The sequence below is a fragment of the Panthera tigris genome, chromosome A3 (genome assembly GCF_018350195.1).
Source record: "Panthera tigris isolate Pti1 chromosome A3, P.tigris_Pti1_mat1.1, whole genome shotgun sequence".
Lineage (NCBI taxonomy): Eukaryota > Metazoa > Chordata > Mammalia > Carnivora > Felidae > Panthera > Panthera tigris.
The window spans coordinates 1,593,245-1,609,963 of NC_056662.1; the positions used below are offsets into that span (position 1 = coordinate 1,593,245).

General features: G+C 62.2%; 1 protein-coding gene across 1 annotated transcript; it reads right to left on the reverse strand.

Moving 5' to 3' along the window:
• Positions 1–111: 111 nt before the first annotated feature.
• RPS21 (ribosomal protein S21) lies at positions 112–1,271 on the reverse strand. Its single transcript, XM_042979977.1, has 6 exons — positions 1,175–1,271; positions 961–1,023; positions 811–874; positions 620–691; positions 266–321; positions 112–179 (listed from the first exon to the last, which is right to left on the reverse strand). Exons 2-6 carry the CDS (start codon positions 1,008–1,010, stop codon positions 170–172), a joined length of 252 nt encoding a protein of 83 aa, XP_042835911.1. The 5' UTR covers positions 1,011–1,023; positions 1,175–1,271; the 3' UTR covers positions 112–169.
• Between the last annotated feature and the right edge of the window lie 15,448 nt (positions 1,272–16,719).

Consider the following 16,719-nt stretch of genomic DNA (forward strand, 5'->3'; position numbering starts at 1 on the left):
CCACAGATTGCCTCCTTTCAGCTGACCAGCCGCGTCCAGCTTTACAGCAGCCCTCACACTGATGCCCAGAGGAACGCATCCACACTCCCAGAATGAACCAACACAGGTGGGTTTTGCTATTTTTGTTATTTATTTACGACAAACATCTCACATCTGTAATCCTCACTGGTCAGAAGTTCCTAGGACAAAAGTAAGGACAACGTTAAAACCTCATTTCAGGAAAGGTCCCAGGCCTCTGTGCCCAAACACAGGCCATCTTACTTACTTTGAAACGATGCCATCGGCCTTGGCCAGTCGTAGAATGGAGTCATCAGACTCACCCTGGAAAAAAGTGCTTGACTATCACCCCTGCTACCCCCAGCTGGCAGGAGGTCCAGTGGACAAGCCTGGCACACGGCCTCATACCTGATTGGGGGGGGGCGGGGGTACCTGAGTGCTTTCTCGGGGGTTCCTATCTTGGGCCCCTTAGCACCCCTATTCCGTGGCAGGAAGGGGCAGGCAGCTAGCACAGCCCCACAAGTTCACCCATTCTGCCCACAAATCTACTCGAGGCTCCAGAAAGGAAGACCCCCTTCCCCACTCAACCGCACACCCGGTGCCCAAAGCCAGGGAAACTCACCATCCTCCGGATAGCCCCGCAGATCGCATAGGTTTTAAACTGGCCGTTAAACCTACCCGTCACCTTGTCAACCTGCAAATCGTCAACGCGAGTCATATAACTCTGGGGTCCGGGAGTGCTCAGCCCGCTAGGCCACCCGGACCTGGCTTCGGCCGCCCTGGGGGCGGGCCCATTGCCTCCGCCCGGCTCACCTCGGCCACGTTCATCTGGATGGACGCGTGGTCCTTGGCGCCGATGATGCGGTTGCTGGCGGAGCTGCGGGGGGAGGGGGGAAGGGGGGGCGGTAAGCGCAGTGAGCGGGGGGGGGGGGGGAGCGGGGGCGGGTGGAAGGGCTCGCTCACCATTTCCGCGGCACGTACAGGTCCACGAACTCTCCGGCGTCGTTCTGCATGTCGACGGCAAGCCTGCGAGACCCCGAGGCGCCGTGAGGCCGGGCCGCGTCTCCGCTGCAGCCGCCCCGGCCCCCGCGCCGTCTCCCCAAGCCGCCCCGGCCCTCGGGTGTCGGCTCCCGCCCGGAGACCCCGCCCGGAGCCCCCGCCCGGCCGCGCGACCCACCTGCTGCCACCACCACCACGAGCGCGAGCGCAGAAAGGAAGCACTTCCTCCGCCGGCGGCGGTATTGGAGGACGGGGCGGGGCCTCGGCGAGTGCTTCCGGGTCGCGACGCGGGGCGCCGCCGGTTGCCCTGACGCACTTCCGCTTCCGGCGGACGGGGCGGGACCTGCGGGTGGCTGTGCCCGGCGGACTCGCGGGAGCCGGTGGCGGGCCCAGGCAGGCGTCGCCGGACTGGGGGACGCCCGGGCCTCCGCGGCTTCTGCTTCGGCTGTCAGCCACGCGTGGGCGAGCGGGGGCCGTGCAGACCCCTCGTGGGACTTCGTCCGCGACAGTGGCCGAGCGGGAGGAAGCCTCGAGCAGGCTGGGAGGCGGCGGGCGGACTTGGGGTTCTCTCTAGGGCGCGGGGACACCGCTCTCGGGAAATCGAGGTCGGGGCAGGGAGGGGACGCTGCCAAGCTCCCGGGGCAGGACCCGCTGAGACCTGCCTGTGTCTGCATGTGGGTCAACCCAGCTAGTCCTGGTGATCAAAAGATTCTGTAGCTGGAAGGTGGGAGAGGCAGCTAGACTACCAGAGTGCCAGGAAGGAGAGAGTAGCAGAGCGAGGTCTGCAGAGGGATCTTCCTCGAGTGTTCAGCGGAATAGGGACCCCGGAAATAAACCACATATGTGGTCAAATGATGTTCTACAAGGCTGCCAAGACCACTGTGGGGGGGAAAGGACTGTCTTTTCCACAAACGGTGCTGGGAAAATGGGACATCCGCATACAAAAGAAGGAAGCTGAACCCTTACCTCAACACCTTATGTAAAAACGATGTGGATCAAGGACCTAAAACAAAATTTTTTTTTAATTTTTTTCTTTTTTAACGTGTATTTATTTTTGGGATAGAGACAGAGCATGAATGGGGGAGGGTCAGAGAGAGGGAGACACAGAATCCGAAACAGGCTCAGGCTCTGAGCTGTCAGCACAGAGCCGGCCACGGGGCTCGAACTCAACGACCGCGAGATCGTGACCTGAGCCGAAGTCGGCCGCCCAACCGACTGAGCCACCCAGGCACCCCTAAAACAAAATTCTTAGAAGAAAACCTAGGGCACAGGCTTTACGACATTGGACCCGACCATGATTTTGAAATGAGACCAAAGGCATGGACAAAAACGACAAGTCGCGCCTCATGAAAATGTTTAGGATTTGTGCATCAAAAGACACCATCAGCAGGGTAAAAAAGCAACCTACAGAATGGGAGAATATGTTGCAAATCATACACCTGGTGACGGATCAATATCAGGATATAGAGAGAACTAAAACTAAACAAAACCTGTTTTAAAAGTAGGCAAAGGGGGCGCCTGGGTGGCTCAGTCGGTTAAGCGGCCGACTTTGGCTCAGGTCACGATCTCGCGGTCCGTGAGTTCGAGCCCCGCGTCAGGCTCTGTGCTGACAGTTCAGAGCCTGGAGCCTGTTTCAGATTCTGTGTCTCCCTCTCTCTGACCCTCCCCTGTTCATGCTCTGTCTCAAAAATAAACGTTAAAAAAAAAAGATTAAAAAAAAAAAAGTAGGCAAAGGACCCCAGTAGACATTTCTCCAAAGACGTATAAATGGTCGGTAAGTACATTTAAAAGATGCTCAGCAGCACTAGTCCTTAAGGAAATGCAAATCAGGGGCGCCTGGGTGGCTCAGTTGGTTGAGCGTCTGACTCTTGATTTGGGCTCAGGCCATGATGTCCGTGCTGACAGCACAGAGCCTGCTTGGGATTCTCTCTCTTCTCAGTTTCTCTCTCTGTGCCTCTCTTTCTCTCAAGATGAATGTATCAACTAAAAAGAAGGAGGAGGAGAAGAGGGAGAGAAAGAAGTAGAAAAGAGGAGGAAGAAGAGAAAATTTTAAAAAGAGGCAAATGTTGGCACGGTTGTGGGAAATTGGAGGTTTTGCTCATTGTTGGTAGAAATCTGAACCGTGTAGTCATCGTGGGAGATAGTATAGTGGTTCCTCAATTAAAGATAGAATTCCCGGGGCGCCTGGGTGGCGCAGTCGGTTAAGCGTCCGACTTCAGCCAGGTCACGATCTCGCGGTCCGTGAGTTCGAGCCCCGCATCAGGCTCTGGGCTGATGGCTCGGAGCCTGGAGCCTGTTTCCGATTCTGTGTCTCCCTCTCTCTCTGCCCCTCCCCCGTTCATGCTCTGTCTCTCTCTGTCCCAAAAATAAAATTAAAAAAAAAAAAAAAAAAGTAAAAGATAGAATTCCCGTATCCAATAACTCCACTCCTGAGTGTACACACAAAAGAATTGAAAACTGTCTCAAACAGATACTCGCACACCCATCTGCAGCCGTATTACCCACAACAGCCAAACGGCAGAAGCGACCCGTATGTCCGTCGGTGGACGGATGGGTGAACAAAATGGTCTACACGTACAAGGGAATGTTATTCGGCCTTAAAAAGGAAGGACATTCTGACACAACGGGTATAGTTAAACCTCGAGGAAATTATGCTGAGAGAAATTAGCCAATCACACAAAGACAAATGCTGCACAATGACACTTCCACGAGGTACTCAGAGTCGTGGAGATCAGAGAATAGGGTGGTAGTTGCCATCGTGTGGGAGAGGGAAACGGAGCTAGTGTCGAACAGGGAGTTTCAGTTTTGCAAAGTGAGTTCTGGAGTTGGATGGTGGTGATGCTAATGCGTCATTAGAGTATTTAACACCATCGAGCTGTACGCTTACAAATGGTTAAAGTGGTAGGTTTTACATCTGCGTGTGTGTTTTAATGTTTGTTTTTGAGGAAGAGAGAGTGTGAGTGGGGGAGGGGCAGGCGGAGGGAGGGGGAGAAAGAATCTTAAGCAGTCTTCACGCTCAGCTTGGAAATATCCAGATCTCTATTTATTTTAGTGTTTATTAATTTTTGAGAGAGAAACAGAGCAGGGGAGGGACAGGGAGAGAGGGAGACGGAATCAGAACCAGGCTCCGGGCTCCAAGCTGTCAGCACAGAGCCCGATGCAGGGCTCGAACCCACGAACCGTGAGATCATGACCTGAGCCAAAGTCGCCCGCTTAGCTGACTGAGCTACTCAGGCGTCCCAATATTTATTTATTTTAAAGACTTTATTTTTAAGTAATCTCTGCACCCAACATGGGTCTCAAACGCACAGCCCCAAGACCAAGAGTTGCATGGCTCCATCAATGAGCCAGCCAGGTGCCCCATGTTACGTGTATTTTAACACAATATTTACGTATTTTTTAATGTTTATGTAATTGTTTTGAGAGAGTGAGCAAGCGGGGGAGGAGAGAGAATCCCAAGCAGGCCCCACACTGTCAGCACAGAGCCTGAGGGTGGGGCTCGATGTCATGAACTGTGAGATCATGACCTGAGCTGAAATCAAGAGTCAGACGCTCAACTGACGGAGCCCCCCAGGCACCTCCAAAACAATTTTTAAAAATGTAAGATGATAGGAAGCACACACATGGGTATGCACATCCTTTCCTCTAGGGCAGAGTCTCAAGGCCAAGTTCTTCAAGGGAAAGAAACTTGTGTCCCCCACCCTGTGGCCCAGGAAATCTGGATTTACTCTTATGAAACATTGCTGTCCAAGGTCCCAGGTCCCACCTTGGAGCAAGTAAGTAGTCCCTGATGGCAGCCAGGTACCGGGGGAGAGAGGGCTGCAGACAAGATCCTAGGTAGGGATGGCCTCGTTGTGCCTGTGCTGTCCCCAGCAGCCACTATGGGGCGTCCGAGAGCTGTGTCTACACTGCCTACAGCTGCGCTGGGGCCCTAGGGCAGAGGCTCACCTGTTTGTTCCCGGCCCACATCTCTGGAACTGAAGGGGGCTGAGCCATCTCCCTCAGGCCCCTGGTCCCTTGTCCGCGGGGTAAATTGTTTACTGAGCTTCCTCTGGGGTCTCCAGGTTGGGCAAGGGCCAGAGGCCGGGTGGAACAAAGGCAGCGGGAGGCAGGAGGACCTGGCACTTGAAGACAGGCTGAGCCCTTTTTGTAGATCCCAGGGCAGCCTCCAGGAACTCAGCAGCAGATGTCCAGCAGGGTGGTGCCGTCCAGGGTTCCTGAGTGCACCTGTTTCTACTCAAGAGTATATGCCTGTGGGGTGCCTGGGTGGCTCTGTTGAGTGTCCGACTTCGGCTCAGGTCGTGATCTCATGGTCTGTGAGTTCGAGCCCCGCATCAGGCTGAGTACCTGGAGCCTGCTTTGGATTCTGTGTCTGTCTCTCTCTGCCCCTCCCCTACTCACGATCTCTCTCTCTCTCTCTCTCTCTCTCTCAAAAATAAACATTTAAAAAAATTGATAAAATTAAAAGAAAAAAGTATACACCTGCTTCTGCCCCACTTTACCCTCCCAAGTGCTCTCGATAACCTTGACTTGTCAATATCACATCAGGATCACAAGTCAAGCTTGCACTGTCCCTCTGTTTCTTAACCCTCAGATAAATTACTCAGCTGCCTCCTTCTGGCCATGAAGTAGGGACAATGGTAGAGCCACCCCACAGGGCTGGGTGGTCTGCATTCAACTAGTTAACACATGCAGTGCTCAGAACGAGTGCGGCACTCAGGAAACCCCCAGCCTGCTAGTGTTCATCACCACCACCATCACCATCATCACCAGTACTGTTGTCACAATGTGGTTCCAGGTCATACGGTTGGGTTTGAATCGTAGGCTGGTGACTGGCAGCTTGCACCAAAGACAGCTCGATCTCATACGGGTCCCCGTTCAGGCTGCCCGGGGAGGGCGATGGCGGCCAACAGCAGCTGCTTGGTGTCTGTGCAGCAGCCACGTCCTGCAGCCCCCCCCCCCCCGCCCCCGCATGCACAGGTAAACGAGGCCCTGAGACGTGGGGCAGCTCAACCTTCCAGGGGCGCCTCCCCCTCCTCCTCCCAGAGCAGCTGTTTCTGGGCCAGGCACAGCCGGGCCGGTTTGAAATGCATTGTGTGTGGAAGGGAACCGGCCAGAACCAGGAAACCCTCCTTCCGGGCCCGGGGCGGGGGCCAGGGTGAGCGGCAGGTCAGGGCCGACCAGACCTGCCCAGGAGTTACAGCCACCAGCCCCTCCGGCCTGCCCTCCATTCCCTTGAGAGCAGGCCTGGCTCACCTCCCTGGGGCTTGGGGAGTGTGCAAGCCAGTGAGCCACCAACCAGGGCCTGGCCCCACAGCCTCCCAGGCTTTGGGATCATCGTCTGACCTCAGAGAGACAAAGGCAGTCACCGGCCCTCCCTGGTCTTGATGAGGGTCAAGGGAGGTCACGGTGGGCGTGCGGCACTCCCCATATGGGTCAACATAACTGGCCCAGAGCTTAGGGCATCTGGCATCGTTACTCAGCCTATCGGGGCCCCAGGGAGCGTGGAGGGGCCAGGCCAGTGCCCCGTCCGTTCTATTTTACCTTGTTTTATTTTTTCATCGTGTCGTTTACTATTTCGCTTTCTTTTACGTATCTGTCATTTTGTTTTTCTATTTGATTTTTTTCATTGAGACATGATAAAAAGCACAAATACAAATCCTGAGTGTTCCACCCGCTGGATGCTTCGCTCCGCTTGTTCACCTAGGCGGGCAGGGCTCCCCATGACCATGCAGGATGGAGTCAGGCTCTGGGTGGGGCCGGTCCCCTTACCCCCCACCCCCCACCGCCCCCACCGCCCCTGCCCCGGCTCCCAGGAGGCTCATGCAGGCCTTCTCAGGACACAGGTGACGTGCTGGGGAGTCCGGTGGGGGCTGAGCTAGGCGCTTGGGGCTCATCTGTGCACCGGGTCCACCTGGAGGGGCCAGCTGACAGCAGGGGGTACTAAGGTCGGACACCCAAGACTGTCCCGCCTCCTGGCCCCACCCCTCCTGTGGGGGCTGGCCACAGAGGTCTGAGCCAAGTGACAGGAAAGGAGGCCCTTCCGTCCGAAGCACACACAGGGCGTCCAGCTGGCTCGTCCCCGCAGACACACAGGGTTTGCCAGGCTGGCCGGAGGCCAGCGCGTCCCAGCCCAACCGGGTGGGGATCCAGATTCAATGGGAAAGCACGGCAAAGCGCAGGCAGCAGAGCCCCCCGGGGCACAGGCCAGGGTCCGACCCCAGGCACGGACGGAGCCCCCACGTCCAGGCAGTGACTCGGGCGGGGGGACCTGGGAAAGGCCTGGGTTCCGGCGCCGTCCCCCTGCCCCTAGGCCTTCTCCCCTTCTGCTTCCCCATCAGGAGGTCGGAGCTGTTGTCCCCACACCCATGGGTGGAGGTCAGGGCTCAACAGGACAGGGGCGGCTGGGAGCCCGGTGAGCGGCGCAGAGACGGAACGGTGCCACACCCGGGGGAGCGCTCTGGTCAGGGAGACGGAGAGCTGCTGTCCCCGTGGGAAGTGGGCCCGAGGGTGACCCTGCAGCACTGCCCAGGTCTCAGCCCGCCTGTGCCCGGGCTCCGCAGGAGTGGGTGTCCCCGGCGCCCGGCCAGGCAGCCAGGACAGGGAGCTCTGGGCCTGGCACTTCTGAGGGAGGTTCACGCTTCCTGCCTGTGAACCAGCAGCTGGGGAAGGCCCCACAGAGGCCCCATGACAACACTGTGAGCCCATTTTACAGAGGAGGAAGCTGAGACCGAGGGAGAGGACGTTTCCCCCACCCCCAGCGTCACATGGCTGGGGCCACGCGGGCTGACGGGTGAGATGATCACAGCCAGGCCCCGGCCTCTGTGCTGGAGAGGAGCTTGGCCGGTGGGGTCTCAGGCGCGGGCACCTTCAGAACATCCCTTACCTTCGTCTGTGCCCCAGCGACACGCCCCGTGGGCCTGAGCTGGACGAGACAGGTAGATGGGCAGGTCCCCAGCCCTGGGCGCTGAGCTGGGCCCTGCCCCCAGCAGGGTGCATCAGCAGCTGCCGAAACAGGCCCAGAGGCAAGGTGGAAAGTGACGGAATCCAAATTCCTGTCCCAGGCATGTGGGTCTGGCCCGGGCTTGTCCGGCTGGCTTGGCCAGCCGCCAGCTCCTGCCCCTCCCCACCCCCAGCTCTGCAGGCGCTCTGGGCCTCTGCGGCCCCTCCACCCACCAGGACCTCCACCCGCCAGGACCTCGTGTGAGTGGCAGTGGGAAGGCAGTGGTGCCGGGAGCTGTCCTGGGCCCGGGCTGGGCACCGGACACTACAGTGTGCGAGACCGATGGTCCCTGTCCCCAGAGAGCTCGTGACCCAAGGAAGAAGGCCATAAGCATCTCATCTCAGGTGTAGGACAGTGGGTCCCACCCAGGAGCTGTCCCCCCCACCAGGATCCCTGCCAGGACATCACACCTGGGGGGAGGAGAGGTGCTCCTGGCCACCAGTGGGTGCGGGCCAGGGGCGCTGCTCAGCCAGCCGCCCGTGGTGCCCACGACGGCCCCTTCGGGAGGCCTCGGGCCCAGAATGCCTGGTCTAGGGTTTTGAAGGGCTACATAGGCTGGGCGGTCAGAGAAGGGATGTCCGAGGAGGGACAGTGCCACGGAGTGACCAGCCCTGAGAGGTGCCACGCCTTTAACACCGGCCACCCCAGTGCCCCTGCGGACAAAGACTGAGTGATGGGCGCCCTGGAGTGGGGGCGGGAAGAGGTGCTGGGCTGGGGAATTCCAGAAGGCAGAGGCTCTCCTGCCAGGTTCTCAGCTCTCTGCAGCAGCCCCTGCCACGTTCCTCCCCTGGGTGGGCAGGCGATGGGGCTCAGTGCACTCCCGGCAGAGATACAGCGGGCCCGGGAGCAGCCCGCACCAGCCTCCTGAGTGACCCAGATCACTGTGCAGGCCCCAGGGGCCTGCTTCCTGGGGTTGGGGCCACGGGGCCTTGCCAGGACTCAGGTTTGCCGTCGCTGGAGAGCAGTGGGCCACACCGTCTGCCGTGAGCAAACCTCCCGGGTGGGGAATGAGTCCCTTGCAGACAGGGTCAGGACTTACCAGCGTGGCGTGGTCAGCGGGGCCCGAGCCTCAACAGGCAGGGTCACACATGTCCTCTCCGATTGTTGGCGCCCCCGTCTGTAAAATGGGCTTTTGTGGGCATCCGATCAGATGACGCATGTTAGACACTTGCCCGGCACCAGGCACGAGGGCACCAGACAGCAGCTGCCTAATGACCCACTGGGTGCTGGGCGCAGGGTGGCTTGGTGCTGCTGAGGGGCTGGCCCGACAACGAGGCAGGAAAACACAATCGGCCCCATTTACACAGGAGTCCGGTGGGGCGGGGGACGCCTCTGACCTCAGGGCGCACCGCGAGCCCAGGACAGAGCTAGGAGGGTGGGCTGCGGGAGACCTGGGCCCCGAGGGAGGGGTGGCTCTCAGCTCCCAGCCTTCGCCCCCCTCACCGCCACTCGCAGGTTCCGAGAGGGGGCCCAGACCGCTTTCGAGGAGACTGGACTCCCAGTGGACCGCGCCCACCCCCCGCCCTGCAGCGGCCTGACAGGAGCCCCGCACCCCGCACGTCTCCCTGTGTTTACATTCCCCCGGAGGAGCAGGACACATGTTTGTAAATGTCTGCTGGAGGCAGACAGGCCTGGAGCTGAGCCCAGCCACCTTCATTTCACCCCTGGGGCAGAGGACAACCCCAGAGGATCCTGGAGGGGCTCTCAGCAGCCCACCCCTCTCTGCCAGGCCAGACCCGAGCCGGAGGCTTCGGACACTGGCTGGGCGCGCACCTCCAAGCCTCCCCACCTACTGGGCATCCCGGAGGGCCCCCTGAATGAGATCAGGGTGACGGTGGAGGGACGTGGTTGGGGGTCAGCTGTATTTGAAACACTGGTGACCCTAGGGCAGCCCCGGGTCAGGCCACCTATAGGATGTGCAGGGGTGAGGCCCAGGGCCTCTGGGGCGCGAGCCCACAGGCCCCCTGCACGGTGACCAGGGCCTGCACAGGGAACAGGGCAGGAGGGGCTGTGACTCAGCATCTCTGCAGACGGGACCCAGTGGCATCACACACTCAGGCTGAGTCAGTCCACTGTTCGGGGTTGGTGTCTCTGGTTCACCGCGGCCCTAAACACAGGCCCACGTGTCACCGGAAGCACGGGACCGGCAGGCCACGCGGTGGTGGGTCCGCAGGCACCCGGACGCATCCCTGCCCCCACCATCTCTGCTGGAGGCCCGATGGGCGCTGTTCCTGCGTATGCTGTGCCTTCATGGCCCCCACTTGGCATCCACGCTCCTCTTGATGCCTGGGAAAGGCCAGCCATCGAGCCATGCCTCTCCCAGTCCCTGCACAGCCCCTGCAAAGAAGCCATCTCCCAGGAATCACCCGTGGCGTAGCAGCGCCGAGACTCTGCGCCTCTCTGGGCTGACGCGTGCGCCACAGCACGTGGAGCCACACCTGGTCCCCCACTCGCCATGCGCGGACATCGGGACTGTTGTGCACAGCGCGGCCCTCGATGTTTGTGGACAGGAGCTGTGTAGACACGTGCCTGCATCTCTCCTGGTACGTCTGCGCAGCGGAAGGCCCGGGTCACCCGGCGGCTGCACTGCCACCGTCTGGTGTCTCCGTTCCGCGTGGTGGCCGTAGAGCAGGGACTGCCGGAGACGTGCGGCAGGTCAGGTGCTGAGCCCTGACCCCCTTGGCCTGCCTGCTGCGGGGCCTCCAGGCCAGAGTGAAGGCTGTGGCCACAGGGTCACCTGCTCAGCACGGGACTCCAGACACAAGATAAATAACAAAATGACGAAATGAAAGAAATAAATTTTTTTTAAAGAGTTGAGTGAACAAAGGAAAAAATGTGCAACAGAAAGGGGCGGGTCCTGGGGCCGTGGTCTGCAGGTGGTGAGAGCGGGTGGGGAGGGGCGCTCCTGGCCGCAGGAACTCCGTCACAGCGGCTGAGGTGCTGGGGGCCATGTGGGGTGGCTTGAGGTGGGGCCGTGGTACAGGGCCATGGTGCAGAGCGCGGTGCAGGGGCTGTGGTGCAGGGGTGTGGTGCAGGGCGTGGTACAGGGGTGTGGTGCAGGGCGTGGTACAGGGGTGTGGTGCAGGGCGTGGTGCAGGGCGTGGTGCAGGGGTGTGGTGCGGGGTGTGGTGCAGGGGTGTGGTGCGGGGTGTGGTGCAGGGTGTGGTGCAGGGGTGTCGTGCAGGGGTGTGGTGCAGGGCGTGGTGCAGGGGCGTGGTGCAGGGGTGTGGCGCAGGGGTGTGGTGCAGGGGCCATGGTGCAGGGGTGTGGTGCAGGGTGTGGTGCAGGGGCATGGGGCGGGGGCATGGTTCAGGGGCCATGGTTCAGGGGCGTGGTGCAGGGTGTGGTGCAGGGGCCGTGGTGCAAGGGTGTGGTGCAGGGGTGTGGTGCAGGAGCGTGGTGCAGGGACCATGGTGCAGGGGTGTGGTGCAGGGGCCGTGGTGCAGGGACCATGGTGCAGGGGTGTGGTGCAGGGGCATGGTGAAGGGGCCGGCTCCAGGCTTGAGGGCTGATGGCTTCCCAACAGGGGCCACAGGGCTGCTGGCCTCCGAAAAGCCACCTGAGCTGACAGGCCCAGAGTCCTCTCGGCGGAGGCGGGCAGAGAAGGGACCCCGTTTCTCAGTGGGGGCCACAGGGCAGGTGGGCCTGAGCCCCCGGACAGCGCCCAGGCCAGGGCTCCCCGATGTCTGCGAGGCACCAGGACAGATGGGCACGTACCGCCCAAGGCCTCCCACCGCTGCACCGACCCCGGCCAGCCCGTGGCCCTGTCGCTGCGCCCCCTTCAGAGCACCTCCCAGACGGACGGCTGTCGACACCGCGGGTGTGCGCCTCTCCGGCCCTTCCTGGCTCCTTTCCTCCCCAAGCCTCGGTTTCCCTTCTGGGAAACGGAATGGTGATTCCCAGCGGCCACCCCAGAGCCTGCCGGCAAGGTGCAGGCACATGGCAGACCCAGGGGCCCCCTCATCATCCTCAGGAAACGCACCCAAGTAAGTGACTTGGGGGAGGCCTACAGGTGCCGTGGCTCCGGGTCCCTGCCTCGGTCAGCTTACCCAGACAGCAGGGGAGGGGACAAGAGTCCCGGTCTCCACAGCCGGCCCGGAAAATGGCTGCCGCCAAACCCCGGGGGTGGGTGCCGTTACCACCGGTCTCCCTCTGCCCTCGGCCCAGGGCCTCCCTGGGGGTCTGCCCCGTGGGCTGGCAGGTGGCCTGCGGGTGGGAGATGACAAGGCAGAAATCGCCCCTACTTGTTGCGTCCTGGGGCCGCGTGGGGGCGTGGGGTCTGTCAGCTCAGGGTCCCAGGGGAGCCGTGACCTTGGCAGCCAGCTGCTGGGACCCTGTGACTAGAGCTGTGCAGGCAGGCAGGAGTGACCCTGTCACCACCACTGCTGTCCCTTGTTAGAAATGAGTCCTCTCCAAAGGCTTCAGGAGACCCCAGCACTCTGAGACCAGACATGGGGGTGGGGGTGCCCAGGGCTGCCCGAGTGGCTGAGTTTGGCCGATCTAGGGCATCAGGCGGGGAGGAGAGACAGAGACAGATAGTGACAGAGGAAGGGACAGAGACACAGAGAGCGCACCCGCAGCCTGGGAAGGAGAAGCCTGGACAGGGAGAGGGAGAAAAGACAGAGGAGCAGGCCATGATGAGGAAAAGGATGGAGGGTGAGGGAGGTGAGGCCTGGCTCCGGGGGGGCCCCCCGCTGCTCTGAGAGGGGCCGGGGCCAGGCCGCCCGGAGGAGAGGGCTTGGGGTGGGGGGGCGTGTGCCTGGCTGGTCGAGGCCTGGAGCAGGGCTGCTGGTCCCAGGCCAGTCCCTCGAAGGGAGAGGGCCCCACCTATCGGGGGCTGCTGTGGTTTCTGCCCCAGGAGGGGTGCAGACCCAGTGGGGTTCAGGGGACCCTGCTTCCTGCCTGTGACCAGACGCCATGGGGAGCTGCAGGTGCGCCCCTCTATCTCTGGGCCCCCGACCAGATGTCGCAAAGTTGGGAAGGCATCCGGGCGAATCTGGCTCCCTTCGAAGGCTGGCGGGCCCAGGAGGCTGGGGTCTGGGGGCTGCTGGAGGCGCTCCCAGCCGTTGGCTCACGGCAGCCCTGGCCCTGCCCTTCCCAGGGGATCAGATTCCTCCTGGGCTGAGGACTCCTGGCCATATAAGGCCGTCTGCGGGCACCTCCTGGAGAAGCGGCAGAGCCCTCACCCTCGCCTGCCCCCCATGGGAACCAGAGCTTGGCCAGGCCCCCAAGGATGGAGGGGGGAAGGAGCTGGCCGGAGCCCGGTCCTGCGAGGGAGGAGGGCAGGGGCAGGCCCCGTCCTGGGCTGGGGCTCGGGGCCCCCGGGCGCCACCCTTCCCTCCGTGCCCCTCACCTGTTCCCCCGGGGCTGCCCCGTCTGCGCTGTGAAGGAGGGAGGTGGTGCGGATGGGGTGGCGGAGCACTGGGGCCAAAGGTCAGATAGGATAAAAACGGCCCCACGGAAGTGTTGGCGCCCTGGGTGCCCGATGTGGCCGCTGCGGTGGTGTGTGCTCCCCACGGCCTGGACCCCAACCTCACACCCCAGCAAGGTGCTAGGAGGTGCCCTGATGGGGGCCCCCCCGGAGAAAGCTGCACGGGGCTGGGGTGCCAAGAGCAACCTCATCACCGGCCCAGGCTCTTCCTTCGCCTCCCAGACAGTGATGCTGGGGCTCAGCCCTGTCCTTCCCTTCCCCCGAGGCTGGGGCCTGGAGCTTGTTGGAGAAGCTCGTTCTGCAGGCCAAGGGGGGTCCTCAAGTGGAGGGGTGTCTTGCCAAGATGCAGACTCCTGGCCCATCGCAGGTGCCACCCTCCCCTACTAGCCCTGGCTTCCAGCTCACAGACCCCGGGCCTCGAGGGGGTGCAGGACGGGGGGCAGGAGTGCGGTCACTGGAGCCATGAGGGGTTCTTCCCAGGAGCCTGAGCCTTCCTCTGGGAGCCGCAGCCTGGCCGCCTCGGGGGAGGCAAACCCGAGAGGGCAGTTCATGCCGTGGCCGCTCTCTGGCACCTGCCCTCTGCCAGGCCTGGAGATACGGCTGGACTGACAGACAGGACACAGCTGCGATTTAATTTAATAAAATGAACGAGTCCAAGAAATGAGACGGGGCCAACGCCCACTGGCTCTCCGGGGTGGTGCCTGGAGGGGCCAGACCCGAGGCCAGACAAAGGGGTGGGGGGGTTCTGTGGTGTCCCAGGTGGAGGTAACGAGGCCAAAGTCCCACGAGAGGGGCGAGGACCAAGGACGGCTGGACGGAGGGGCGTAGCCGGGAGGCTCCTGGCTCCACAGGGCCCGGTGGGCTGCGGTGAGGGGGGGACGGGTACAGCGCAGGGCCAGCCCAGGACCCAGCACCCAGCGGCCAGCAGGCGCCTGGAGCCTATAGCCGTCATCACAAGAGTTCCAACCCACGAAAAGCAGCCTCTGACAACGCTGACCTTTCTGGTTCCTTCCAGCTCTCGGTGCATTTCACAAAACCAGGCAGCTCCACATCATTGTGGGAAGGGCTCTCCCCACACCCACCCAGAGTCACTAAGGCTGCAGGAGGGGGACGTCCAGGCTAGACCCCGGACTCTGACCCCCTGGTCCAGGACTCTCTGTACACTGAATGTACATCATTCTGTGGAGAGCCACGAAGTCCCTGATTTGAGCAGCCCCGGTCAGCAAGCTTTTTATAGGGCAGCCGGCCTGTCCAGGGCACCAGCTGGGGAGAAGGCAAGCCTAATTGGGGACGCTCCTGGGAGAGCCCAGGATCGGGGGGACTGGCCAGCCCTGGTCTCCTGGCCCCTGGGCGCACCCTAGCCCGTCTGTGCCCCCTCCGGGGCACCTCTCACCTCCCACCATGAGGACGCCTGCAGGTCAGGCCTGCAGTGGGCAGTGTGAGGGGCATGGCCTGAGGGCTGGGCACACAGCAGGCAGAGAGGGACCCCTCCTGGAGCTCTGGGGTCAGAAGGCTCCCAGAGTAGGGGCCTTGGCCGGGCAGCCCAGGGTGATCGATCCCAGAACCACGTGTCCTCAAAGCCAGGGAGAGCAAAGCGATGGCCAGCTGGGGCCACAGGCTGGGAGGACAAGGTACCACTCCTTCTGGAACAACCAGAGGCGTGTCCCGGGCCCTCCTCCCACCAGGAATGCCAGGGCTCTCACCTAGCTCTGTCCTTCGGGGAGGGCTTGGACCCAGGCGGTAGCCCAGGAGGTAAGCGGTGCCCCTAGCTAAGGGGAGGGGCTCAGCTGCGGCTCTGGCCCCCTCTCCAGCCCCCGGGTCCTGGCCCCCACGCCTCCAGGCCTGTCCTCTGCCCACTGGCCTTCAACGCCCCAAGCTCTGGGCCCGCTGCCACTGTGGCAGCCAAAGGCCACGGGAAGGCTCTGGGCTGAGCGATGGCCAAGAGGGCACCGGGAACTCTCCCAGTCCTGCTGGGTCTACAACCCTCTGCCGAGGCCTTCTCCCAGCTGGGAGTCCTCAGAATGCCCATCTGGTCTGCGTCCCTCCTCCCACTCGACTGGGTTCGACCAGGGCCGACGGTGGCCATTCAGCTTGGTGCCCGCTCCCAGCCTCTCTGCCCGAGGACGGGGTGCACATTCTCGCCAGCTGGGCTCCCTGGAAGGGCCTCAGAGCAGGCCTCCCGAGGCAGTGCTCCGCGACATTCCCAACCACAGCGCCGCCGGCTGCTCCAGGAGCCCTCTTCCTGCTGAGACAAACTCTCCCAGCGACGGACCAGAGCCTGGCCGCCTGGCCGCCTCCTCCTCACACAGCGAGGCGGGGACACCCCTCGGTGCAGCTTCTTCCAAGGGTGCAGGGCCCAGCGGGTACGGGCGGGGGGGGGGGTCCAGCACCGCCGTCTGTTAGTGATTGTGGCCACGATGATGCGGCCTGCACGAGGAGCCAGTGGGCACCCGGGGCCCCTGCTTCCCGGAGAGGCTTCCCGAGTTTACTAGGCTCAGGTTGAGTCAGGTGTGCCCGGCCTGCCCCTCCCCTCCCCCACAGCTGCTCTGCGGATGGGGCTGAGCAGGGGGCTCTGTGTGGGGGAGGGGCTCTGGTGGGGCAGTTTGGCCCAGGGAGGAGGAGTCTGCCGGGGCCAGACATACCCCCTCAGGCTGCCACCTGCCCCCACCTCCCCCCCAGGGCCCAGTTACCGCACAGTTGGGGGCTGGGTGGGGAGGGCTCTGGTTTGGGACCTCCCATCCGGCGGTGGCCAGAATCTCGCAGGAGGAGGAAGACAGGCTGCGCCCGTCCTTGCCCCTCCATCCTGAAGCGCACCCTGGGATGCCCACCCTGGACTGAGTGACACGATGCTAGGGCAGTGGGACAAGGGGGCACTTCATTAGGGACTAGTGCCCAAAAGGTGCCCAGTAAACGGGGGGCAGAAAATGAATGACCAAATCCCTCCTCCTTGCTCACTTGCCCTCCTGGCTGACCCCCAGACCTTTTGGGCTCAGTTTCCCCACTCGTAAGTAGGAAAAGTGGCTGGCTGGCCTGCGAGTCAGAGGAAGACGGGAGACATGGGTGGGCCACCTGGGGGTGACTTGCCAGAAGCAGGACATGGGTATCAGAGGTAGAGGCGGGTAGAGGTGGGCAGAGCTGGACCTCCCCTCCCCTGCCCTGCCCACCTCCCCCCAGAGGTGCCCTGGAAGAAGCCAGTGTGTAGCCTGGCGGGGGTGACACCTCCATCCTCCGTGCTGCTCCCCTCCCTGGGCACACCAGCTGGCACACGGTGGGGGCAGAGGGTGGGCAC

What these genes read in the sequence shown, in the direction of transcription:
- RPS21 (XM_042979977.1), bottom strand. Translation starts at nt 1,010, where the DNA reads ATGCAGAACGACGCCGGAGAGTTCGTGGACCTGTACGTGCCGCGGAAA. An exon ending in CTGTACGTGCCGCGGAAATG is followed by an intron (nt 875 to 960) that starts GTGAGCGAGCCC and finishes CTCCCCCCGCAG; the next exon opens with CTCCGCCAGCAACCGCATCA. An exon ending in TCCAGATGAACGTGGCCGAG is followed by an intron (nt 692 to 810) that starts GTGAGCCGGGCG and finishes GACGATTTGCAG; the next exon opens with GTTGACAAGGTGACGGGTAG.